Raw genomic sequence first — 26,606 nt, forward strand, 5'->3', positions numbered from 1 at the left:
TTATTCTGGTAGAATAGTCCCTAAAATTCATAGAATAAGAGATAGGAAAGAGGGATATGCAAGGACAGTGAGAAGAAATATTTCTGGTACTCATCAGAGAAATTTAAACCAAGCAAAAGGTTTAAACATGATCTATTACCTGGTTGAGCAAATCCAGTATCATACTATTAACCTAATTAGTTTTGGTTGTACTTTTGTAATCATGAGGTCTAACTTTAAATAGCTTTATCTTCTCTAGCTTTCAATAACTTGTATTAAGGCCCTCTTAGATTTTCTTTGATAATGTTTTGTTAAAAACATTATTTGATGAACAGCAGAATTCATGTAGTCTGTAGTTGTGTGTTTTTGAAATTGTTCTTTGTTTACTTCTAGTTCCATCCATTTGCCCAGTGCAAGATTTTTTTTTTATCTTTTGAATATGTGATGTTAAGAATTTCCTAGGATCAGCTGATAGCATGTGATAGTAAAACCTTGTTTGTGTCAGAGCCTAGGTTTCAAATCATTCTGTGGTTTCTGAGCTAACATTAATGGAACATTTATTGTTAAAATACTGTAAGTTCTTCTTAGAACATTTGTTCTTTCAAGGAACTTTCTGACCATTACATCACCCTGCTTTGAGTGTGTTATACTAATTTTCAAGAAATTGTGCTGAAAATTGCAAACTCAGATTTCAGTTCTGATGTGCCTTTTTGCAACTTGCTAGAACTTTATGATTGTATTTTCTGGTGCTTCTTCTGTGTTGGGTATGTTCCATTCAGAGAACAAGATTATAGAGCAGATTGTGTTTTAGAGCTGTCCTAGTTGGAAACGTGTCTGACACCATATGAACCATTTAAGTATGCCATCTAGAACAGTCTGCTTTGACTCAAATCTGATCCCTGAGCAGTCTGTGATACTCTATTCCAGCACCTACTGGAGTTTTCACAGTGTGAGCGAGGCAAAAAGCAAAAGTGCTGCATCACAGTTTTTTTTTCTGCTGTGGGGGCACAAGACAGAGTTTCACAATTGTGATAGTTTGGCAAAGGTCAGATCCAACAAACAATGGTAAAACAGGAGATACATAGGCTTGCTTGCTTGCTTGCTTTTGAAGTCCTTGGGTCTTAAGTATTTGAGAGTGCATTGCTGCACTCTGCTTCTGCTTTTTTTTTTTTTTTTCTAATATCTTTTTCAAAGACATGAAATGGGAAGCCAAAGAGGATTTGAGACATTCTAAAGTATTTAGGGCAAGTAGCTGTCAGCTTTTTATTTCTGAGGTGGCAAATTACACAGAAGGTTGACTGTAGATTGATCTGGATGATGACTGACCAGCTGGAGTTGCTTAGCTTTGACTTAGAAGCATGTGAGATGAGTGTGCTTACTTTCAGGAGGTTGGTGTTTGCATGGATGCTATCGGTTTTCAGGATGTTGGACTGTTAACTCAGATGGCTTAGGATGTTTTTAAATTTCATATTCTAGAAAAGAGGATTTAACCCTTTGTGTTTGATAACTCTTGTTCTGTTATGTTCATGGTTATGTTAGGGGCAGTCAGAAATGCTCTGAAACTTTTGGATCTTGACTTATGTAAGGCTTATTACATAAGCCTCTTGACTTATTACAAACCCCAAAAGGGTTTGTAAAGGTAAACTAAAAATTAAAAAGCACAGTAACAGTTACTCATTTTCTTCTGTTGGGGGAATGTAAAGGAGGGATTAGAAATTGGTTGCCAGCTTTTTTTGAATTGCAGTACTTTGGATTTCTTTTCATTGTTCATAACGGGACAAATGGCAAGATAATATTTCTGAGAAGAATTATTAGTAGGAATGATTTTTCACATAATTTTCTCAAGTGCAATTAAAATTTCCAAGCAATTTGAAAAGCACAATTTAAGCTCTCTATTCCAAGCAATTTGAAAAGCACATTTTAAACACTGTATTTCCATTGTTTGAAACAGTTTGCATCATCAACATGCTGTCTATTAAAAGTTGTGTGATTTTTGAACATTTCAAGCACAGTATTATATGTCTTGTCACAGCAGCATGCAGGATCATTCTTTGGGTTTAATGATCTCTGAAGGAGCACTGTATTATTGACCTACTGTATCTTACGTCAGTTTTTTCTAGAGAGAGTAATGGTAAGAAATCTTCTCTCCATAATTACTGGTTTTACATAATAATGAGATAAAAGTCAAAAAGTAATAAATGAAGAAACCCAAGGAATGCTAAGGTACATTGGTGAATAAGAGTCCTGTTGAGATAGAGTACCTAGAAGCCTTCATTTTTTCTTTTTGAAGTGTGTTGGTTTTTTTTCAGTTACAAGTCATCTTGCATCCATAAATCTGCTGTGTTCAGTTTTTCGCATGAGGGACATTACTGAATTCGGTCTGTTCACATTTTGCCCCTTCAGTCATATTAAAGAACTGAATATTATGCCTTAATAAAATGAAAGATGAAAGTATAAAATTAGTTCTAAATGGTTACAAGTCATTAAAAAGACAGTGTCTGTTTGCAATACAGTCTTGAATAAAAAATTAACCTTTTCTTCCAGGAAAAAAAAAAAAGTGCATATTCTTATATGTCCATTTTATGCTAAGGCTGAATGTTTATATGACTGTAAAATGATCCTAACAATGTTGTTGTTGGTTCAGAAATACTTTAATACTTGGTGTTGTGTGGCTGGTCTTGTAAAATTAGGACACCACATGTTTTACCTAAGACTGTATAAACAGTCCAGAGTCTTTTCTTAAACATTTTCTATATGTTTGCAGTGAAAATGCCCAGAATATATCTGGTTCTGTAGCTGTGGTACATGGCAGACGTTTTCACCACGCACATGCACAAACAACTGTAGTAAAAACAGCAGCCCAAAGGTAAGACTAATTACATTTGTTTCTGCAGGTGTTTCAATTGTAAACATTCTCCCTGGTTTTGTATGAAGTTTTTTTCATTATGCTATGAAGTGTTTTAAGGAAATGTAAGTAATCACATGGGTGCATTCTTGATTATGTTCTTTGACCTTAATTTCTAAAGTTTCATAAAACCATTTAGGAATTCCTATCATATAATAGTAGAATTTGGTCATTTTAAAGAACACTGGCAGGTAGTAAGAAGCACCTGCTAATATAAATATTTTGAGAAAATACTTTGAAATAGACAAACATAGTCTGCAGTAGAAATTCATATAGTTGACAACATGATTAGCAAATACTAAGTCACAGCAACTCCAGCTTGTGTAAGATCCATGTAAACATTAAATCATAGATCTGAAGATTGTATATAGTCTGTAAATATAGTGTAAAACATAAATTGGAAAATCAAACAGAAGCAAAGTTTTGCATCTATGTAAATGATTTTTAGAAAGGATGACTGGAAACCAGGGAATCTTACTGACCTATCCTGAATTGAACTTCATTGGTTTGAAACTTAAAACCCTGTCAAAATTCTGTAAATTGCAGGGTTGGTTCTAGGTGTTTTGTACACCTAGTATGTTTCATAAATATATGAAATAGCAACTGTTTTAAGGAATTTTCTTTGAAGGTTTAGTCTTTTTGTTTATGAATTCTGTGGATTTCCACCATCCTTTGTGAGTGCTTTATCCTGTCTGCATTTTGTAGCTTCCTTCTTCTGTCAACTTTTTTCTTCTCTGTTTTTAAGTATAGATTTTTTAGGATGATGGGATCATATAGAGGCATTATCCTTTTTTTTTTTATCCTACTTCCCTCAGCTGAATTTGCTGACTTCACAAAAAGAAAGCCCATATTCTAATGTGAATGAATGATGTGATTCAAACGTGTATTAGAGTAATCTGGCATTGAATAAACAGACTGAAAAAGGAATTTTTCAGTCGCAAAATAATAGACTCATAGACCAGTTTGGGGTGAAAGAGACTTTAAAGGCTATCTAGTCCAATCCCCCTGCCATAAGCAGGGATATCTTCAACTAGATCAGGTTGCTCAGAGCCCCATCCCACCTGACCTTGAATATTTGCAGGGGTGGGGCAGCTACCACTTCTCTGGTCAGCCTGTTTCAGTGTTTCACCACCTCATTGTAAAACACTTCTTTCTTCTACCTAGTCTGGATCTACCCTCTTTTCGTTCTAAACCATTATCCCTTGTCCTATGCCAACAGGCCCTGCTAAACTGTTTGTCCCTATCTATATTTTAGGCCCCCTTCAGGTACTGAAGGCCACAATAAGGTCTCTCTGGAGCCTTCATTTCTCCAGGCTAACAACCCCCACTCTTGCAGCCTTTCCTCACAGGGAAGTTGCTGTCTTATCCTGTCCTTGAGGACTTAGGTTGTTGCCTCTTTCTTCTTCCAACAGTACTACAGTCTGTAAATGCTATATAAGTGTGTATATATATGGTATATAGGATGGACATTTCCTTCCCCTTAGTAATAGCAGATGCAGTAGTAGGTATCTCTCTTTTCAACACTTCACATTTCTTGCCATCAGACTGATGACTAGAAAGGATTGTCAGTTTTTACCATGAGTTAAGCTGAAAGATGAGGTAGATGTTATCACTGATGTTTAGGCTGAATCAGCTGTGCTTTGGCTTGCATGAAGTCTTTTTTAGAATATTTTTGTTTGGTGTCCCATTGAGGAAAATGTGGGCCACGTCTAAGCATTCATGCTCTTACCTTTCTGGTGGATTTTGGTTTTTTGTGTGTTTGTGCTTGCTTTATTTTATTTGGGGGGGAAAAGTTGTTTGTTTATGGGGTTTTTTGTTATTCTGAAGGATAAAAATTTGATTTGCAGTCCTAATGAAAATTATTTGAAGTAAGCAAAATCATGCAAGACTGCTCTGATTGTTGACTTGATAATACTCATGCACTTGATTAAGCTTTCTTGTGAAGTGGTTCTTCAAACAGCCAGTCAAAATGGATTCATCTTAGCAAGTTCAGTGCCATAGGTTTCTTCAGCCTGCTCCAGAGATTCTTAATCTTCAATGGATGTTAGATTTGCCTGCATGCCTTTCTTGCCTGTGGGATTTACTTCTTTGTAAGCCTACAATGTAATGTGAAAAAAAAAAGGTAGTGACCTGGCATGTGTGACACACAGAAAGAAAACTAATGCATAACATAGGCAAGCTGAATATTGTGTGAAGTAATTGGATAGTAGTCATCTTGAGTGTTCTAAATATGTTTTCTCTTAGGATTGTATTGTAGTTAATTTACATTAGCAACAGACAATTAACTCTTATGCTAGGAATATTTTTGGAGTTTTAAAGGCAGGAAATAGTCATAACAGTCCCAGCAGTGCTTTGTTACTGGAGGATATCAGAACCAGCATGATCTAACTGACTGATGGTGAGCTTTACATAGGAACTTCGCAATTATGTTTAATTCCAGTAGCTTCTGACTCAACTGACTGCTTTCTAAAAGCTTCTAAATCTGTTTCTGAGTTAGAGGATTGAAAATTAATAAAATGTGGCTTCCGGATAGGCTTTTTTTTTTTTTTTTTAATAAATAAGAGCGATTTCAGGGCTACTTGATGTTAAAAACATATGTTTCTGAGTTAGAAGGCAGTATTCAGAAAAAAGCCAACTAAAATAGGACTATTTAAAATTGACCATAGTATGAAATTCCAAACAATATAAACTGGGTAATATATTTTGGTCTTACATTTTTACTTGTGTAGGAATTTTTTGGTATCCTTTTTTGGCTAGTCTGTGCTGACATTAGGCAGTAGTTGAGTTTAAAAGTAAATGCTGATAATGATTCCTCAAAAAGGACTGTTTGCAGAAAAATGTGAGTGACAAACCAAGAATAAAATTCTAGGTATATATCAAGACAGACGAGCTGATAGCATGGAAATTGAGCTCTAAATTGTTGGGTTTTGTTTTCTTATGCTAATTTTTGGTTTTTTGTTTTGTTTTTGTTTTCCTGTGCTAATTTGCAGTTCTTACAAAGTTGTGTTCTGTTAATTTTTTGCATTTGTAGATTGTTTTATGGTGTGATGATCAGTAACAACATAGGGAAAATAATTTTATCTAATCTAATATATTGTTCTTAAATTCAGTGGTAGGTTCTTGGAAAGATAATAAAAAATAAAAACATTATTAAATAAGTTGAGCAATTTTCGTTTCTGGCGCTGACGTAACAGATTCTGTTACTTACACCCAAGTTCTTTGGGTGGGAATGGTGTCACATGGAGCAAGCTGATTATGAACTCACTTATAATCTCTATCAAGTTGAATTTGTGTATGACTTGTACTGCATTTTTTATTTCCTGCAATTTTTTTGCACATGCATGTTAATTTAAAGTCTGAGTATCTGTTGCACTCATATGTAAAATGCAGTTTCTAGCACAACAAAATTTGTTATTTCAAAATAATAAAATGATAAATATTCATGTTTTTTTCCAGTGGAATCTGGGGATTAAATTAAAATTTGTTAATGTCTGATACAACAGATTTTCAGATATCGCTTGCTCTAGTATTGTATTTGGTTCACACTATTTTGCTTCATTTAATAGATGCATAGTCTGTCTTATGCTATTGACTGACTGTTCTTCCAGACTTGGCATTGAAATAGCATGTATGTATTGCATGTTTAACAAATCTTACGTATGAGCTGCATGAAGCAATTGGTAGGGACAGTCATCAGTCCAGAATTCTCATCTCTTAATCTTCCTGAGGTATAAAAATGAGAATTCCTTTAAATGCATTATATTGGTGAGGAATTTTAAACAAATAAGGCATCTGATGTCATGACAGTGCCTAATATCAGGCATTCTGGAAATTTTTTTCCTGCTGTTAAGTTTTCTTAGCATTAGGTATGTGTTCCTTAACAGGGTGGCTCTTTGAGGCATCTGTAAACAGTTAATCCAAGTTACTAATAACTGTGCCCAGGATGCAAAGGTACAGGATGTAGCTCCATCCAGACATGGTTTGGATCTGACTGGATTGATAAACTGGTGTGTGACCTGCACAAAAGCAGTGTTTATTGTTAGTAAAGGCTAGCTCTAGCTAGGAGCAATTCTTCTCCACCTTCACACAGCACTGGCTCATTACCTACCACCCCAGTTTTAAATTGCTACATCCAGTTTTGAAGTCCTTTACTCTCTGGCCAGAGCACTATGGAGATGGAACGTGCTTTCATACTGCACTCTGTAGGATTATCAGGACTACGTTCTTACCTGCTTTGCTTCCACTCCCGTTTTCTGAGTAACAAGAGAATTATTTTGCTCTATTCTTGTGAGTGTGCTGTTTGTGAAAAGGAAAGGAGGATGAATTTTTATTACTATATAATATCATTACTCTGTTTAGTTTGGCTGAAGTAAAACAGGAAACAATTTGAATTTGTTCTGTTTTAGAATACAGTTAATGCATGTATGTCAGAGGTTTGTGAGGCTTTTGATGTTTGGGAGGAACAGTCACATAGATTAAAAGCTTACAGCATTCCATATTGCAAATTTTGAAAAGACAGAAGATATGTAGATGCTATTTTCAAATTGTCTGTGTGCTAAGCTTAGTTAGATTTATTGTTACATCAGTCTTGGTTGTACAAAGGACCAGAATTGTGAGCATCAGCTACATTAATTTCTGTGTTAACTCACATTAATGGAGATGCTTGTAAACTAGTGGCCCTAGGTTCTTCTGGGAGATTTTTTTTTTGGCCTAAACCTCAGAAGAAGGTTTCCATTTATCCTTCTCTAGCCTTTCCGTGTGGTTTCTTAAATATTTAAGGACTGTTGCTGAAATTTGCTTCTTAATTTAAACACTTAAATATTTTTTATTAGTTGGAAACAAGTTCTTACATAATTTTTTCTCTTTTGCATGGCAGTCAGGAATTGTTTTAGTGGTTGACCTCTGTCTTAGAAGTCTTTTCCAACCTTAATGGTTCTGTGATTGGAAATGAGGCTTGATTATAATTAGTGTATTAGAATTCTATCTTAATGGCTTCTGCATTGTAAGTGAAGTGAGATGGCCAGGTTAAGTTCAGAGTTAATAAAATTCTACTCATTGAAAAAGAGTCAAGTCAATGTAGTATTTAGACCACTCACTGTTGATGTCTGAAGTAGTATTTGTGCAGTTTTAATTCCTTTGACAAAGATGTGGTGAAAAAATTATAATGCTTGTTTGAAAATTAGACTGGTGAGTGAAAAACAATGAAACAGTTACAATATATATTTAATAACTTTTGCATTTAGTAATGTGCAACACATGTGGGGCTTTACATCTTATGTGTTTTTTTCTTTTTTCATATTTTAAGCAATCTGGACCGAAAGGAAAGGTAAGCTTACTGTTGATCAAATGAGCATGGCAATAAGCATTAAGAAAATTAACTGATTGAGTGCTATATTAATGCTAGTTAAAGAATATTCAATCCAGTCAATCATATCTACTCATATGTGATAAGGGTTGATTGCTTTTAGTTCTGTTTTTATGGTTCATTTACACGCTTTTATTGAAAAAGGACCTTTACATCCATCTCTAAGAAATGCTGTGTTACTGTGAATTTTGGGTAATTCTCCACTGGAAATTTATTTATATACCCAATGCAAAATTGCATAAACATTCTCTGGATTTTAAGAATTCAGTGCTAATTCTTTTTGTAGAGCAGCGAACTTTGTGTAATAGCATAGTTCTGAAGCATCTTAGTAAAATGTTTCTGAAGCTCTTAGTGGGCTGTTTAACAGCTCTCACTCCATCATCTCAGCTTGGTTTGAATTGCATTAAAGGTTTTTATTGCATTGCTGTGTATATTTTGTTCATGAAGTGCATATATTAAAACATTTAACAGAAAATGTACAGCAAAACCTGACACACTGGGTTTTTATTGTTCGTTTCAGGCTAATTTCTAACTTGCTTTGCATCTGGTTTACTGCTGTTAATATTTTGTTATAAGTATGAAATACCACACATTTATTTTTCTTCATATATAACTTAAAGTTATATGTTAGTGGAAATGTTTTCTTAATAGTAATGAAGTCGTTGAGTTTTTGTAAATACCCTGTCTGTGTAGGTGGCTTTTGGCAGTATGAGCTTGATACCAGGTAATGTTTAACTAATAATGATTTAAATAGCACCGTTCTTTCTGAATTTAGGATTTTCTATATTTATTTCAAATTCAGAAAATCAAACCTTTCTGTTTTACTGCCTTTTGTTACTTTTAAAAAAACTATGAAATAGATACTCATCAGCCAGTTAGTGTCACTGTGTGGCATAGAAGAAAAGGTTCGAGTTCCATGCTGGTGTGATCTTAATTTTCTTATGGGGTCACCTGCTGCTTCTTCATCCAGTACTACTGGATATGTTCCTTTTTCTTTGCCTGCTTTTTGTTGTTGTCCTAGCAGGGGAAGATGATGTAGGCAGGAGCTGCTAAATTTAGCTTTAATCATTACTGTCACGATAAGTGCAGCAGCAGCTCCTGACTTTCTGGACCAAATGGGGTTGCTGACCTGTGTTCTGAAAACCCTGTTCCCTGTGCTGCTGCTTCTCTTTTCAGCCTTTGGCTTTTGTACTCTTCTCTTCCTCTAACACATGCTGAAGGCAAATCTCACCTCAGCAGCTTTGTGCTTCAATCTTACTGTGCTTTCCTCTCTTTTTGTGTAATGATGTAGAAACCAACAGCCTGCCTGCAGTGATGCATCTCCAAATAATGCATACAGAAGCAGAGGAAAGGCTGAATAAGGCAGCCTCTCAAAGAGCCAGGCTGTGTATTAAACACAGCTCTTGTGTAAGCCCTCCACCTCAACAAAATTAGGAGCTGGTGCAGCCTTTTTGATGTGGCTTGTACCAAATCGTAGGTAGCATTCCCTCCCAAATTCCCAGATACAGATGTTTCTTTATGTTTATTTGCTTTCTGGCATAGACAGAAATTATGGACCTGCCCCTTCCCCTCATTCCCCCCACCACATTTGTTTTTTGTTTTTTTAGAGAAAAAATTTTAAGTGAACATGTCACTTTGTCTGGAGAGTTTAATAAAGGTCTGTCTATCAGGCTGGTGTGAAGACACTAAAAGTCCAATTCCATCAGCAAGAGAACATAGCAGTAATAATGAAAGTTTGCTGAAAATATTAAATCAGAGACACCATTCTGTCTGGGCAAAACGTGCTTACTCAAGAAAATTGTGGCATCTAGCAGTTAAAATATGTCAAAAGTTCATGATGCTGCGCAGTCCAGACTACCTGAGTATTTCAGTCCAGTGTGTTACAGAAGAAAAAGCTTGATCTTTCTTGCGCCTGTAATCAGTGTTTTGCTGTTTGGTGCTTTACTACTTCCTGAGATTGCTTTTTATCAAGTACTTGTCTACTTCCCTTGTACTTAAAGGTATTAAAAGTTCTTAGATCTAGGACATAAACAAGATGGCTAACATTGTTTCACCTCTGAGCATTGTTTTTTTTAACTGTTAGACACAGTAGATAGGTAATGGTGCATCGTGATCAGCTCAGCTGTTTGATCCCTCAATTATTCCCATTGAAATGGAAGACTCAGTTTTGGTCAGGGTTTAACAGAAAGAAGGAATTTGTTTAGAAGTGCTGCATGTTCTTAAATATGTTCTAAGTTTGTTCTTTTTTTCTTTTTCTGATAGTCCTTTTAAAGGTAGATATAATGTTTGATTTAAAAAACAACCAATTTCCCCTTCTGTTTCTGCACTCACACACAATTAAACGGCTCAGTGTACTAAGTATTTTACTGGAGAAGGTAATAATGGATCTGCAGCTGTTCAGGCAGCAGCAAACACTGTGCCCAGAAGGGCAACTTTGTTTTCTAGTCTGTAAAAAATTCATGGTGGTGTACTCTCCCTTTCTCTTTGTTGGTTTTTCAGGAAAGGAAAGTAATAGAAGGTGCCTAAGTTGCTGCCCTCTTGTGGAAGGGCTGTCACTGTCTCCAAGAAAGCATTGGTTTTAAAAATTATTTTTAGCTGAAATCTCAAATTAAATAGTCTTTAAAGTTGTCTTCACTTTTCTTTCTAATTCAAAGTAACTTCAAGCCTGACTTTGAATTGCTAACCACACTAAAGCATGTTGGGAAGCCTCAGTTGTCTTGGACCTGGTTTTTTGTGACTTGGGTTTGGGTGTTACTTGTGCACTGTGAGTGTATGAGTACTATATTGTGGAAGAGGAAAGATACCCTTTTTTCTTTTGCTACAGCTTCTGTATTCTTGCAAGTGTTTGGCTGTTTAATAGCTATAAACAGGAGTCTGTACTGCTAACATAAAATTCAGATGGGGTAGATAATGCTAGTGTATTCTGATTTATTGTAAAATAATTATTTAGCCTTACATGATAAATAATGAATTTATTATCTTTATAAGATAAATATATTTTGCATATCAAAAATGTAATACAAATGTGTGGTTCTTAGAAGAAAAGTTGTAAGTTAGAAATATCCAGAGACCTTGAATTGTGAACTACATTTTAAAAGAAATTTTAGTACTCTGTATCTGCCATATGATTTGCTTTATTGTTTGCTTTCAATTAAATGACAAATAATTTCAATATTGTTTCTCTTAAATACCATTTAAGTTTTAAATATTTTAGGCATCTTATAGAAAATATTTTTTTTCTAGAAGTAATTATGTTCAAAACAAGACCTACTGTTGTGAAATACTAGTGAAAGATAGTTATGATATGTGACACAACAGCTTGCACACCCTTACTGCATGTTTATATTTTTCAAATCTAAAATGATGTTACAGCTTTTTTAACTTTTTAGAATGTCATGAGCATTGGTTTTGATAGTACAGCTTCTCATAATGATGAGTTTGAGCTCTGCCTTTTATTTCCACTAATTCTGCCTTAAAGTAATTCCAAGTGTTTGAATTTTTAAGGAAAATTATCTAAAAAAATAATGCATTGAATTTATGAATAAATATTCATACTGAGTATGAATTTTGATTTAAAAAATTCTGGGGCAAAAGGTTTGTTCCAGAAACACATTTGACACAATCAGTAATAAATAAATTACCTAATCTGTCATCTGTGATATGTTTGCCATCAGTCATGATAAAGTACTATGACATCTCTACATTCTGAGTAGCCATGTTTGTTTTTCAATCCTTCTTTCTGTCAGAATTTTCTTTAAAGCTGCAGGCCATCAACACAGTCAAATGTGTTTGATTTTAGGTAAGAAGTGTCTCAAAGGGCATTGTAGATTAATCTTGTTCCAATGATATTAATTAATAATGTTACCTACAGATGCAGAAAATGCAAAGGTTTTATAATTTGATGTATATTAGGAAATGCTGTGCTGAAAGAAACAAAATCTTATAACTGAAGCTAAAGTTTACTTCAGCCATAGCCAAATTTTTGTCAAATGGGTCTTCAAAATTTAGCTGTTAGTGGTGGTGCTATTGCCTGCAGCTGTTTGCTTTGCCCTTTTGCTGTTGATTAATGTCCTTGTAATCAGAGGTAGCAGTATGGGACATGTGTGACCCATTTGCAGCCCAGTGCTTAACTTTCCAATAAAACCAGTTTCTGGTGAGTTTGTTGACAAGGCCTCCCATGTTTCAGATGTGTGCCATTCTCTGTTATGACAAGAATAGCAGTCTGAGCTGCAGTGCTCAGAGCACTGAGAAAGACAAGTGCTACAAACAGTAACCCACATGCACTGAGCTTCAGGAATCCTAATTTGCTATCAGCACGATTTGACGCACATGTGTGCAAACTGAAAACATCTTTCAGGAGACACAAATATTGCTATAATGCCATGTAATACACAAAATGCCAGTAATTTGCACAAAAATATATGATATCTATATTATACAAGTTATACCAAAAAATACTTACTATCCAGTAATTTGTCTATATTACAATATTTTAAAAACAAATATATAGGATCCATGTCTGCTGTGTTGTTCTTGCTGGTTTTTGGCCACAACAGTTTTTGACATTGAATCGCCTTCCTCTGTTTTGCATCTTTTCTTCCTGTTTTCTAAGTTGTGGAACTTTTATATTAAAATAATAGTGGTTTCTATTCTTGGCTTTTAAAAGTATCTGTCTTGTATTTCATGAATGAGGAGGAGGGGAAGATAAAGGCTTCAATATTTGGAAACTTGGGTGTAAAAGTGACGGACTCCAGAAGTATTGATTATTATAGAGGAGATTTAGATCAGAAACACTTCCAAGACATTTATTGTGGTTGTTTGTATCATTCTGGTAATACTTTTTTTATGTGTACAAATAGCATGTAATAGGAGAAGTTACTTATTTGTAGCCATCAGATACATTTCAGATTTGTTTTGTTCATGCATAATTGTGACTAGATTATAATGGTGTCTGTTAAAAGAACAACCATGCATCTAATTCATTTTCCAGAAAAGAATACCCACCTCAGCTTCAGAAAGTGGAGGCAGACCACATTAGATTACCACGGTCTCAAGGAGTGGGTAAGTTATCTGTAGAGTTCACATTTCTTCAAAGCAGAATAATGTTTTTAATACCTGATTTGCCTGGGTGTGTTGCCAAATCTTACATAACCTCTGGTATATCTACTTACAGCCTTAGATCATGTTATTCTAGTTTTGTACAAGTTTGTGCATGAAGGCACGGTTTTGCCCTTCTTGACAGATTTCTGCAACTAGTTCAGTCATGTAATAATTTTAAATTTGGCTTCAGTTATTTTAAAAGCAACAGAAATAGGGAAGATCTGGGATCATAAAATTGGAGATGGAGCAGATCTCTGGAGTTAACTAGTCTGAGCCCAAACCCCCAGCTTGTTTGTGAATTATTGTTGAGGAATTTCTCTAGCAATGTTAGCACAAGAAAAATGCTATGTAGTAACCAGCACTTAGTATGAAGTGTATTCATACACTGAGGGAGTTAATAAAAGAACCAGCATCAGCTCTGTCCCTCTGCTGAAACATGCTCTTACATTGCTGTTAGATGCAACAACCTCGCTGTTGGAGGTGCAGTAGAAAAAATACAGTTTAGTTTCAGGTGTGGAAATTGTGAAACTGGAAACAAAACCCTGTGTTTTGTTAAGCTTTGTTGCCATAGATACAGTCTGTCTACCTGCTGTTCAGCTGCATAGTCACCTGCACTGGCAAGTTGTTCTGCTGTGCCATTTTAGGTTAATGTTAAGTAGATCTTCAGCAGTACTAGTCTAAAGTAAGTTAGGAAAAAAACCCACCTGTTATTAATTATTTTTCTAAAATGAGCCATTTTTTAGTTTTGAGATGTCTTCTCATAGTGGGGTGCTTGTAAGACCATCAGTATGTATATTGAAAAAGTGTTCATATATATTAAAAATAAATAGAGTCTTAAAAAAAGTTTTGTGGTCTAATAGCATAATCTAGCATCCTCTCCTATTTTTGGCAGTAGACCCTCCACTTGATTTGCAGTGAAATGAGCATAGATTTATGAATCCAAAGCCTCTTGCAAAGATATAAGATAAAAATTATCAGTGAGCGACCCTGCAATAGTATTACTAAAACTACATTTTGAAGTTACTTTGGGTAAGGTTATTTTTTAGTCATACAACAAATCATGAGACATTTGAAACAGTGTAGATTTTTGAGGCTTAAAAATGTGTTTATGTTTAGTTTGTGTATGTAAAAAAATAAGATGATCATAATTATAATGGTATATGAGTGGACATTTCTTGTTAATGTTTTTTGCATCTTTTCCCTTCTAGACAGTGTAATGGAGAATACAGATGACTCTGAATCAGAATCTGACATTAAAAGAAAGGTGCGACAGAAAGGTCATTGCAATTCCTATCAATCTGATTTGAGTCTATCTTCTGCTACAAAAAAATGCTTAACTCAGTCAAAGGTGGGTTATATTTAAAAAATATGTTAACTCTGGTTGAATTTTAAATGTTGTTGCATATTTTAAAAACCGACATTCAGGAGTAAAGCAGGTTGATGTTTTAAAAATCCATAGAGTTGGGAGGAAGATTTACATAATTCAAAAAAAGTTATGGTGATAAAGATACTTAGGTGCTAATATTGTTACTAGTTGTGAAATACTTCTTTTCTGACTTGAACAGACAGAAGCTGTACTGAAAAGCAGTCTTGATTTTATTGAATAGTGACTGATAAACTAGAGATTGATAATTTTAATTTGCTGAAATAAAGGAACAATATTTTGCTCTTTGACAGATTTTTTTCAGTGTCATGATTTTCTGTACTCAAAACAGTAAAGATTAAAGTACTGCAAAGATGAAAGTATTTTTTGTTAAGTTGCTCACTTTTTCAGTGAGAGTAGTTCCTTAGGTATCCAAATGGCATTCTCTGGTCTACATGCAGCCAACCAGGATGTTTCTGTCAGGAAGTTGTTTGAATATCAGATGTAAGATACTTTGGAAATTGCTTTAAGGCTCTCTGTATTTTTTATCAGCTTCCCAGGCTACTATGGAAGTTTCATAGTGTACACATGCAGGTCACATTGTTTGACTATCAAAGCAAAACTTCCTGTAAGGAGATCTTGGTTTAAAAAAAAAAATAGATTTATGATTTTTGTATATGCTTAGCTTTTGTTGGAAACACCTGGTACTGCTCTTTCGCATTTCCATTGCTTATTTATTTAATTAATATGACGTTAATAAAAAAACTGGTTTAAAAATTTTGGAATGTGGTTATGTACATAAGATCCTCCAGGTACTCTTGTTGCCTTCTCTTGAATATTTTTAATGTCTGAGTGAAATTCTTCAATGTGATAAGCAGTATCTTTCTAAGAACTACATCCTGTAACAGCACTGAGGCACAATGCTGGTTTACATGTAACTTGCTATCGTCCCACAACTCAGATTTTAAGAGTCTGATATATTTTACCACTTGGAGTTTTTTGCTTCTGTTTCTCTATGGTATGTGTAGCTTTGTTAAATTGCAGAAATTTTATAAAAATAATATGTTCTCATTGTATGATTTTTGCCTTTAAATTTGGGGTTTGAAATTACTTCCCACACCTGTGGAAGTCCTCTTTTGGAGGCGTGTTCATGGCTGGGAGTGGGGAGCAGTCTAAATTGTGAAAGCTGTGTTTTCAAAGTAGATTCTGAAAGTTTTTGCTGGGATGTAGGTATTTGTTGCCGTCAGTAGTTCACAGTACAGTGGTTATGCTGTTTGAATTCAATGCTCCAGGAGACAATAACATGCACTAAGTTTTCATCTCTAAGAGAAGTCCTGCATTTACCTTGGTACTCGTTCTGTAGTTTTAATGTTGGTATTGAATCCCTCAGATTTACAAGTCCAAGTTCTACACTTGTAGAACCAGTAAATGTAAAAAAAAAACAAAAGACATCAGTCTTTGTAGTGAGAGGATACATTTCCCTTTATAGCCCCTGCATGCTTCTTGAAAGTTTGGGGATCTCCTATTCCTCAAGTCCTATTTTCTTCTCTGTGGCACTTGACTCTAGAGCAATATATGTACTTTGCCTTTCCTTTGTTTCCCTTGAGGAGTGAATTTTCCTGTGTCTTGCTGGGCTTTTAGAAGATACCTTGGAAGGACAAATAAATTTGACTTACTAGGTTTCTTCAAATCCTCTCCAGTATTGCTCTAAGGATATGTAGGTTACTTAATTTTTGTCCCATGGAACTGTTTTTACAGAAATGGTGTAACTGGACCATCTTGCTGATGGATATATGTATCTGAACAGTGTGCAAGGTTTTGTTTACAGAAGAAAATGCAAGGAAAAAAAAATCTGAATTGTCTAACATTAATCACTTTAAAAAATTGTCATAAATTAACATTTTAGAACATTTTTCATTTTCTTAAATGAAATAAAAAATGAAACTGTTTTAATGCTTGTTTTCCCACCTACTGTAATAGCAAATGTAGTTGTCAGTTTCCACTGGATATTATGAAAAAATTTTTCACCAAAAGGGTTTTCAGGCATCGGAAGAGGATGCCCAGGTATGTGATAGAGTCACCATCCACAGAGGTATTTAAAAGACATGTACATATGGCACCTGGGGATATGGTTTAGTGATGGGAGTTCTGTGTTAATAATTGGAATTGATGATATTCAGGGTCTTTTCCAGCATAAGTGATTGTATGATTAATTCTGAACAGAAATCAAGTACTAGATCTGGAAATTGTGTCTTTCTGCTTACAATTACTGATTGTGTGTTTGTTTCTCCTTTAGCTTTTGGAACAGATTGATTATTCTACTGAATGCCCAAATTGTGGGAGGGCAAATGAAAATCAGACCAAATGCCGACATTGTGAAAGTGCTTCTCTAAAGGATTTGCAAAGAGTCTCCAGACAAACTGTGACGTTAAGCGAATCTGTGGGACCTTTATCACGTTCTTCAATACATCAGAATTCAGCAGGGCAAAAATCTTCAAGTACAGGGTTCAGCACAAAGAAGTTTTATAGTTCTGCTGTTGGAAAAGGTCCAGCGGATATTCTGCTGAGTAATGAGGTTGTAGGACATTCTGTGTTACGACAGAATGGAAAAATTGGTCTTATAACTGGGACAAAAAATCCTAAAATTACAGGAAGCTTAAGACAGAGGAGTACAAGACCATCTGAACTAAATGATCCAAGTAAGTACCTTTTTATGAATATAGCCATTAGCTGGAACCCAGCATATTGTATAACGAAGGAACTGTTTGTGCAGGTTTACATAACTGATGTTGCATGGAATATTTTTGTTTGTATGTTCTTGGGAAAGAGGGACAGAACTTTTAATGATTTCCTTTTCATATGCAGAGGTACTCTTCAAGAAAGGTGAACATTGGGGAAAAGAAAAATTATTTTGTGACTTTTTTATTTTGTTTGTTTAAAAAAAAACCACCAAAAGTATCGGAAAAAACAGTATTCTTAGGAGAATTCCATCATTCATTCTCCTAAGAGGAAAGACAGTATTTGATTTTTATTTTGTGTTTTCTCTCCTCTTTTCTTCTAAACTGTTCATCTATTTAAATTTCATAATTTGTAAAATGTTAATTTCTGTGCTTTCTCTTTGTAAACTCAGTAAGCAAGAGGGAAATTATGTAAAGGAAAATTATGATTCTAGTTCTGTGCTTAGTTTATTAGACCATGTCATCCTGCTGATTTGAATGATTTCAGTCATATTTTCTCTTGCTGGTTTTCAGGTTGTATTACTTATTGTCAATTCGTGACTTAAGCAAGTTCACTTCTGCCTAGAGGTGGATTAATGATACCCATTTTTTTGTGTAGTTAGTTATAAGACATTAAAAACAAGGCAGAGAGTGCTTGCAACCAGACTCCAAATAAACATCGGTTAAAAACATACTATAATGAGACATACGGATTGTTTTTGGCATTGCAGGACAATTATATAAATTACTTCTAAGGTATTACTTGAAAATAAATTTCTGTTACAGAAAGATACAGTGGTTGAGAATGTAATATTTTCTGTTTAGTTGTTTTGTCTAGTGATGAGGAGGAGGAGAATAGTGGCAGCACTAGGAGCGTGGAAAGCATTTCACCTGGTCCTGCAGATTCAGCCCGCTCCTCCCTATCTCCTTCTACAGGAAAGGTGGAAGCAGCATTAAAGGAAAACAGTTGTGGAGTAGAACAGAGAATAGGTAGTGTAACAGCAGTGCAGAACTTGCCATCACACTAGCAAGAAAAGCCAAAAATGAAAAAAGAAATTTGTTACAGAAAAATGTAGTGGTTGAGAATGTAATATTTTCTGTTTAGTTGTTTTGTCTAGTGATGATGATGAGGACGAGAATAGTGGCAGCACTAGGAGCATGGAAAGCATTTCACCTCGTCCTGCAGATTCAGCCCGCTCCTCCCCAGCTCCTTCTACAGGAAAGGTGGAAGCAGCATTAAAGGAAAACAGTTGTGGAATAGAACAGAGAATAGGTAGTATAACAACAGATACAGAAATTGCAGTCACACTACCAAGAAAAGCAAGAATGAAAGATCAGGTACTATTTAATGCTTTGTTTAAAGAAAACAGAATCAAATAATAAATGGAATATGTAAAGGCTTGTTTTGCATTGTCAGAAGTTCACTGTATTTGATTGTTTTTCTTACTCAGCAGCTCATCAAGTAGTCTTTCTGCATACTTAATACTGGAAACATAAGAAAATGTGTTCATTACATTTTTACAAGCATTCATAATGATTTTAATTATGCTGTTAAAATAAATGCTTCTGTGTTGAATGTTTACTCTTTGTCACTGGACAGGGGTTCTCTGTGAAGCTCAAGGTCTCAGTTTGCAGCAGAATGTCAGTACCAGCTGTTGCCTGTTGAGACTTTCTGAAGTTAAACATGAAAAGAGACACTGGGATCAATAATGGCTCTTTAAAATGTTTTGACAACTGTCCCAATTAATAGCACTTATTTTAGAACTTTAGTGGTGGGGCTTGTATTTTTTAGTTGAGTACTACTGTAAGAATTGGATAAGCAAAGACAAAAAAATACTCCATGAGCACACCTTAAGTGTGGCCAAAGGGCAGAGTTTTCATACTGTGTTAAAAGCCATCTCAATAGTGAGCCATTAAGAGGAATAAATTCCATGTGGCAATTGGTAGTGGAATAATAGTGCTGATTAAAACTATTCTTGACTCAGTTGTCCAATTTCACTACTGAGAGTTTGATTCAACAAGAGAATCAGATCAGATTTCCAATTCTTTGAGTTAGAACACTAAAGTACTGATGCCAAAACCTTCTTGCTATGTTGAGATTCAGAAGCCAACATTCTAGTGCTGTAGTTGATGAAATTATGGATGTTTATAATATGTTGTATAATTAGTCACCACTATCAATATGAAGCTGTGAACCTCCGGCCTGCGATAAAGCTGCAAGGCTCAAAGCTTGGATTATAAATAGTTCTTGAATTAAGTTGTTCTGGCAGTATGTGCTGAATTAATTGAAAGCATTGCATTGTGAAGGCAATGGTGTCTGACTTCTGAAACTCTCCCAAATGTTTTTTTTTTTGTATATCTGTATGTTCCTGTTCACTAGTCTTTACAAACCAGTTGTAATACTATATGTTAGATTAATTTAGAGTTCGAGCTTACTTTTGAAAATGGGGGAAATAAAAAACTTTTTTGTGAAATACAACACAAATTTTGCATTGAATTAACCAAGATTCGGAGATATCACAGCAGTTTTCTTAGATATAATAGAAAAAGCTTTATTCAGCTGTCTTTCTCTCAAAATATTTTTGTTTACTGAAGAGACTAGTTGAATATAGCATCATTTCAGACTTTACTGTTTTATTGTTTGTCTCTGATTTGTTTTGAGCTTTTAATAACTTTTAGCCAGTCCAGCAGACAAAAAGGAAAAGCGCTTTTCAACAAGAGGCCTAGGAAAACATTTTCATTACAGGGATTTAGAATCCCTATCTTCTCCATTGTATAATGAAGGAATCATCCAAAAGTAGATTTTGAATTATTGCCAAGATAGGTTAGTAATTCGGGACTTTGAAATAATTTTTGAGATTTAGTTTTAACAGAAACACTGAATCCCTTAGAATGTTTTTCTGTGGGAGTTTAATTGCATTTTGTAACGAAAAACAATGTTTATTTGTGGGCAGCTTTATGAAACAATATAAATACCAAAGAAAAGACTAGTGTACAGAAAATCCTTCAACAAAATAGAGCAATATAAGCAATACAACAAATAAATATATTTATATGCTGGCTATCAGCAGGCTTTATTTCATTTAAATAGATTTTTTTGGTAGGATTATTCTGTTGGTTAGCAGGATACTTCATTGAGATTACAGCTTCAGTCAGCATCTAGAGACTTCTCTTGAATTGGAGCCAAACACCATATGGCTTTCTTTCAATATTCAGTCTTCTGACCTTGGAATCCATCCTAAATCCATCTTAGTTCTATAGAGATGCCTTAAGGAAGTTTGATTTGGCTTATTTATTTGTGTTTCTTGAAGACTGTACTCTGCTAATGTGGTGATGCAATGTACTTCAAAAACTAGTCACCAAAATTTTAAATTAACAAAAACTGAAAGAAAAAATTAAACCACCAGCACTGTGGTGATTTTACAGGATTAGTGCTTTTTTATCTAAATAAAATGTTTTAAAAATAACTTTGTTTGCTAGACTGCATCGTGTTTCCAAAGGATAAAAATAAATTGGTTTTGGCAATTTAGAAGCGCTATTTGTGATTTGGAAGTGTCAATATTAAGTGTCTACAAGTGTCAGCTTACTTTTTATTTTCTTTTTGAATGTAGCAATATTAACATCCTCAGATATTACAACAAGTCTTTTAGGAATTATCTACCTTCTATATGTGTTTGAGATGGATATTCTAGTAAGTAATCCTGTTGACCAACAGAAAAGTAGCTAAAAATTTAGTCATTAGTTTCAACAAGCTTGGTTTTGCAATAAACCTTTGTGAGACATTCTGAAACCTGAAAATTACATTGCAGTTTGGGAACATTGTCTCTAACACTCCAATAAAACGGCGCAAAGTTATTTCTCAAGAGATGGTAACCGAGGCCGTACCTCTAAATTACCAAAACTCCTGTGAAAGCGTCATTCTGAACTGCCGAAGCATACGGATAGGAATGCTGCGCAGAATGGTAGTGGAGCCTGTGATTGTAAGTAACCTTGCTTTTTTACAGCTTTCTTTTCAGGTTTTGGTGGATATTGTATTTTTGTATTTGAACAACATATTTTGCCTTTGTCTGGGGAACAGTAAGTTTGTCTCTAATTTCAGAGGCTGTGATTTCCAGAGAACCTCAAATTACTGCTATGCTCTAACACATGCAGTCTAGTTCTGGTTCTTAATAGAAATGTTGTGCTACAGCACTCTGAAAGAACTTGTTGACAAGCTGGGGGGAGGTTATGGGCTAGCATGCATTTGTTAAAAAAATTGAAAACAACGGCTACAAGAAGTTGATAGATGCAAGGAAGAAGCATTGTCCTAGAGGTGAATAGTTTTACTCCTACAGATTTTTTTTTTTTTTGGTCAGCCTTGTAAGTTACATGGAGTTTTCAAGGAGTCTTTGAATGTTAGTTGTATGCAGTCAGCTGTCGCCCTGATTTCTTAGGATTTTCTAAAGCCTTCTGAATTTACATTCTTGTAGAGAACTTTCTCACGCAACTTTCTGTAAACAACCTATTGTTTTGCATTCTTTCATAGAGGCGGAGAAATTTGATAGACTGGTAGTTTGTCCAGTGTCGTTGGAGAGGTGGCACGTTCACCTTCCAATCCACTGGCACCTTTTGAGAACTATAAATGATTAGAGTCAGAAAAAATAAATTAGTCTCTTCATGGTGACCAAAGCTGTGGTGCGTCATTTTTCCTTGTGTCCTCTGGTGACAGTCAGCCACATAGAATGGATACTTCTTGCTGGAGTAACAGCAGAGTTGTTACTTGTTCTTTCCACATCTCTACAAAACACTATTGTTTGATTTCTGTAAATGCTGACAGATGACGTTTTCTTTTGAAGAAATAGTATTTGTGTGTTTTTCAGAGTATTGGAGAAGTTTTTGAAAACTGAGTACTTTAGAGAGATCTAAAGTTTAAACAGTCGGTATGACTTAAAGAGACTAGAGTAGCAAAGAATATGCTTGCCTTGAGTTATGCTAAAATGTACATTTTGTTTTTTCTTAAAACTTGCATTATAAATACGTATTTTTAAATTTTTATTACTCAAATACTAAGTCCACTGAAATGTGTTTGCTAACAGTATAGAGGCTTTTAGTCAGTTAAAATTTGCAGAGATGTGAGATCTTACAATTGTGTTGTCTTTCAGTTTTGCCTGGATTATATCAAAATACGCCTAGAGAGTCAAGAAGGTGAGAGTATTTTCCATTTTATGTTAGTACTCAATGTATGTCTTTTGAATCAAGTAACTCTGTCAAAGGTATTAACGAGTGAATCCTAATTTAATGTTTATTCTCATTTTGTCATTTGTGTAATAAATTATGCTGGGTGTTTGTAGTCATATAAGAGAAAAGAAAATGGAGAGTACAGATTTGACTTGCCCTTTAACAAAGTGATTAACAAAAATAAAAAAGCAAGAGCAACCCTCCTGTAAAATGTTAGCTTTTAAAAACTGTATTAGTTCTTTTATTTCAGTTGTATTAAGTAGATAGTAAAAAACACACTGGGTTTTTAAACCTTTCCTGTTTAGATGTCTCTTGATAATTTTGTCTCTAGTGTGAAAGTTGTATATTTCATGTCAGTGAAAGAAATAGTGACATAATTTGAAAATGCTGAGTTACAGCTCCTGCTCTGTTTTCTTTCTTTTCTTTTGAAGGGTTTTGCTCTGAGCCTGAAAAGCTTCGTTACCTTTTGTTAATCTTAAGTTGTATTCTTAAGATCCAGTCCTGTTGAATGTTGCTGTTGTTATTTGTAAAAGAGAACTATTGTATTTTGTAATTATTACATGCAGAAAAGTCTCCCAACCTGTAAATATAAGTGTAGCCTTTGCTCAGTCAAGTATTTAAGTTTATGTTGCATCTAAAATACAAATGCATAGAAACTGAGTTTTCATGCTTTAAATGTATTTTTAAAAACAAAACACTGAAGAGCTTAGTGTAATTTGTAGAAAATAGCCATCTAGTTGTAGTTAAAACAGCTCTGTGGTGCAGTTATTTCCATGTCACCTAATTCGTCAGTAGCATAAAAATGATGACTCAGTAAATGCTGAGTCTGTTGGGGCTCTTAGCACTTTACTATTTTTTTTTTCTTTTTTTCTTCCTTTTTTTTTTTTGAGTTTTGCATGTATATCCACTTCTATATAAAATTTTATAATACAGTAAAACCTGTAAAAAACTTAATATTGACATCGGCAGCATCAGATGCAGTGTAAAAATTTTGCCATCTTACTGACATTTCTTTTGGGCAATAAACTGGGAATAGTCCTTTGTTTCCTCAGGCAATCAGATCATTTCTCTGCATGTGTTTATGCTCTTCTTTTTAAAGTTATTTTTCATATGGGAACTTGGTCAAAGATAAATGTACAAAGAAAATTTTACAAACTTACTATGAAATGTGCCATAGCAATAGTTGCAAATTTAAATCACTGGAGATTGTGGGGTTTCTTCCTGTGGAATAAAAAGAGTTGGTGAGCAGAAAACAGTTCATTTCTGATGCCTTTCTTGACAGATGACATTGGAATTTAGACTGTCTTTTAAGATATGAAAAGCCATCACTTCTTACATGTCTGTTAATTTTAAAGTTTTATGTACTTAAGAAGTTTGGTGAGCACATAGGGATTACTTATTAAAATAAGGGGGAAATTGTAAAGAAACTTACAGACATTTATTATATTTTAATATGTCATTATTTTCTCATAGAATCAGAAAGTGATATCAGAGAGATTAACCTGAAAACTTCAGAGCTTACTAAATGTGAATGGTGTAGTGTTCGAAAATTGCCAGTAGTTTTCCTACAAACAGTACCTTCAACCTGTAGCAGTCTGAGAGATCAACTGAAAATGAGTAAAGATAATGTCTGGTACGAATGCAAAGGAGACAGTAAGTAAAACAGTTTTAGTTTACTATTCACTTCAAATTGTATTTTCATGTTTTGGGTCACAAATGAGTGAATTAAGACTAAAAGGGTCATCATTGGCTGGGGTAGGTGTAGTGTTTATTCAGACGCTATTACTTTCCCAGGCTGAGAAAGAGTACAGTTCAGAACAGCTGGGCATCCTCTTTGTCCAGAAACATGCTAGTTACAACACTCAGTCAATTTAGTACAACTTTTTTCACCAATATTTGTACTGAATGAGAGCAAGTTTGTTTGGTTAGCTTTTGTATACGAGCCTTTACATTTATATGGCAGCTTTTGTAGTACTTGTGCCGTCTGTGCTGTTCTGCTGACAGGCTTTAGCTTTAGTAGAAACTGTTGTATAGGTTGCCTTGGGGTTTTTTTCCCCCAGCATACTTGTCATCTCACGATGACGTGAGATACACAAATACCTGCTTTGATAATATGTGGATTGTCTTCATGTATATTAAAACGAAATTTAATTTATACATAATTTTCAAGGTCCTAGCATCTTAATATGCATACCTGTTAAATGTAACATTTAGTCCTCTTTCTCTTCAATAGGCTTTTCTTCTGGTTAAATTTTGTGGTTATTTATACTTACATACAGTTTTGTACATACATGAATGCATTCAAACTGAGGAAGAATGCTTTCAGCAATCTCAGAATTGAGTGCTCCCATAATACTGTGTAATAGTCTCCATATCCTGTAAGAGGTATGAGCTGTAAGGAGTCTTAAATACAGAAGTAATTGGAGAGCATACAGGAGACCTGGACACAATTCTGGAAGCAGGAATTAGACCCCAGGTGGACACAGGTGTTCACAAAAAAAGAAAAAGCTTCCCAAGTTGTCTGTGTGAGAAGTCCCTCTCTTCGCATGGCTCTCAGCAGTGTGGCCACACAGGTCTTCTCCCTGAGGCCGTGGCACAAAGTTTTACGTCCAACTGCTTTATTGCATTTGATATGCAGGAGCACTTTGTGATAGCACAGTTGCTCTCTGCTTTGTTAGCAATGAAATTAGTTTAAGCCTGTATCCAGAGCTGTGTAAGCAATTGTATGTAGATGCCTGGCTCCCAAAACAGAACACCCAAAAGCCAGCTAGGTATCTAAATTCTGTGTGCAGTGCATTAGGAATTATGCTGCTGAAGAATTATTTTTCACAAGAGTTAGTGTGCTTTTAAGAATGACCAAAGGGAAATGGTTATGCTTGTGTCTGTAGTGCCTCTTACAGAAAAACAGGTCCTGGCAGCTCTGTGTTGGGCAGCAATGTGAAACTGGGATTTGCAGCCTGAATTCTATTCCCTTTTCTGACTGTGTGAAATAATTCCTTTTAGTGCAATTGACTGCTTTTTGATTTTTCAGATCATATAAGTGGATTATATTTATATAATAGCTGATTGATCTGAGTAATTCTCTCCAACTTCTTCAAAAACAGTGACGTTTTGTGGCATAGTCTCCTAGGATCAGAGAGGAAATTATGCTGAATATACAATTTTTGAAATTGCAGTGAAACAATAGGGTAGGAACTGCAGTAAGAAAAAGTACAGACTCTTACTCTCAGTAAACAGAGATGTTATTTCAGAATATGTTTTGGCTTTGCATTTGTGTCATTTAAAATTTTTCAGATCTAATATTTAACATTTCTTGATTAAGGTAGAAGTTGAATGCACTCTTTGCAAATGCAGATAAGAAAGATTTGGCAGTTAATCCTTCTCTCTTGTCTGCTCATATTTGTATTACTTCTTATATACGTTATCAGCAGTGTGTAGTCATGTTGGCCTAAAATTCCATGAAATCTGTTTATAATTGCAACATGCTTTATTTTATTTTATTCCTGAATGAATAATTTTCTCTCTGCTTTTTTTGCAGGTCAGGAAGAGCAGTACATAATTTTAATTTTTGAAACTGGTCTTGATCCTCATGCAAATTCTATATTTGAAAAAATAATTATGGACATTGGTATTAGAAATAACATTTCTGATTTCTTTGTGAAAATTTCCTTTGAAGAAGCCAATGCCAGGCTTGTTGCATTTACTAAGTGCTTGGAGGACAATTCTAAAGGAAGCCCATCTCACAGAGAAAGCAAAATAAAAAATGTAATTATGTTTTTGTTTTAGAACTAAATCATTGTATTATGTGGGTTACAAATACACTAAGGATAGTGTGTTAGCCAAATCGACTTTACATGGCTTTTATAGGAAAATTTCCAGACTGCTTCATGGTGGATTATGAAACTATGGGTAATAGTTTGTGCATTCACAGTACTTTTTAGTGTGTTTAGTTAGATTGTA

The 26,606-nt window shown here is 34.7% G+C and overlaps 1 protein-coding gene across 15 annotated transcripts in view; it reads left to right on the forward strand.

The window, feature by feature from the left end:
• SENP6 (SUMO specific peptidase 6) overlaps nucleotides 1–26,606 on the forward strand; it is a 73,038-nt gene that overhangs the window by 28,871 nt on the left and 17,561 nt on the right. For 9 of the 15 annotated variants that reach the window (XM_068183873.1, XM_068183875.1, XM_068183876.1 and 6 more), the window contains 11 exons: nucleotides 2,744–2,845; nucleotides 8,190–8,210; nucleotides 13,240–13,310; nucleotides 14,558–14,697; nucleotides 17,009–17,411; nucleotides 18,255–18,419; nucleotides 18,535–18,767; nucleotides 21,239–21,409; nucleotides 22,571–22,613; nucleotides 24,120–24,299; nucleotides 26,185–26,411. In XM_068183873.1, coding sequence (XP_068039974.1) covers nucleotides 2,744–2,845; nucleotides 8,190–8,210; nucleotides 13,240–13,310; nucleotides 14,558–14,697; nucleotides 17,009–17,411; nucleotides 18,255–18,419; nucleotides 18,535–18,767; nucleotides 21,239–21,409; nucleotides 22,571–22,613; nucleotides 24,120–24,299; nucleotides 26,185–26,411 — 1,756 coding nt within the window. The remainder of the gene's footprint in view (nucleotides 1–2,743; nucleotides 2,846–8,189; nucleotides 8,211–13,239; nucleotides 13,311–14,557; nucleotides 14,698–17,008; nucleotides 17,412–18,254; nucleotides 18,420–18,534; nucleotides 18,768–21,238; nucleotides 21,410–22,570; nucleotides 22,614–24,119; nucleotides 24,300–26,184; nucleotides 26,412–26,606) is intronic. The other 6 variants (XM_068183883.1, XM_068183884.1, XM_068183887.1 and 3 more) reach the window with 4 other exon arrangements.

This window comes from Anomalospiza imberbis, chromosome 3 (genome assembly GCF_031753505.1).
Source record: "Anomalospiza imberbis isolate Cuckoo-Finch-1a 21T00152 chromosome 3, ASM3175350v1, whole genome shotgun sequence".
Classification (NCBI taxonomy): domain Eukaryota; kingdom Metazoa; phylum Chordata; class Aves; order Passeriformes; family Viduidae; genus Anomalospiza; species Anomalospiza imberbis.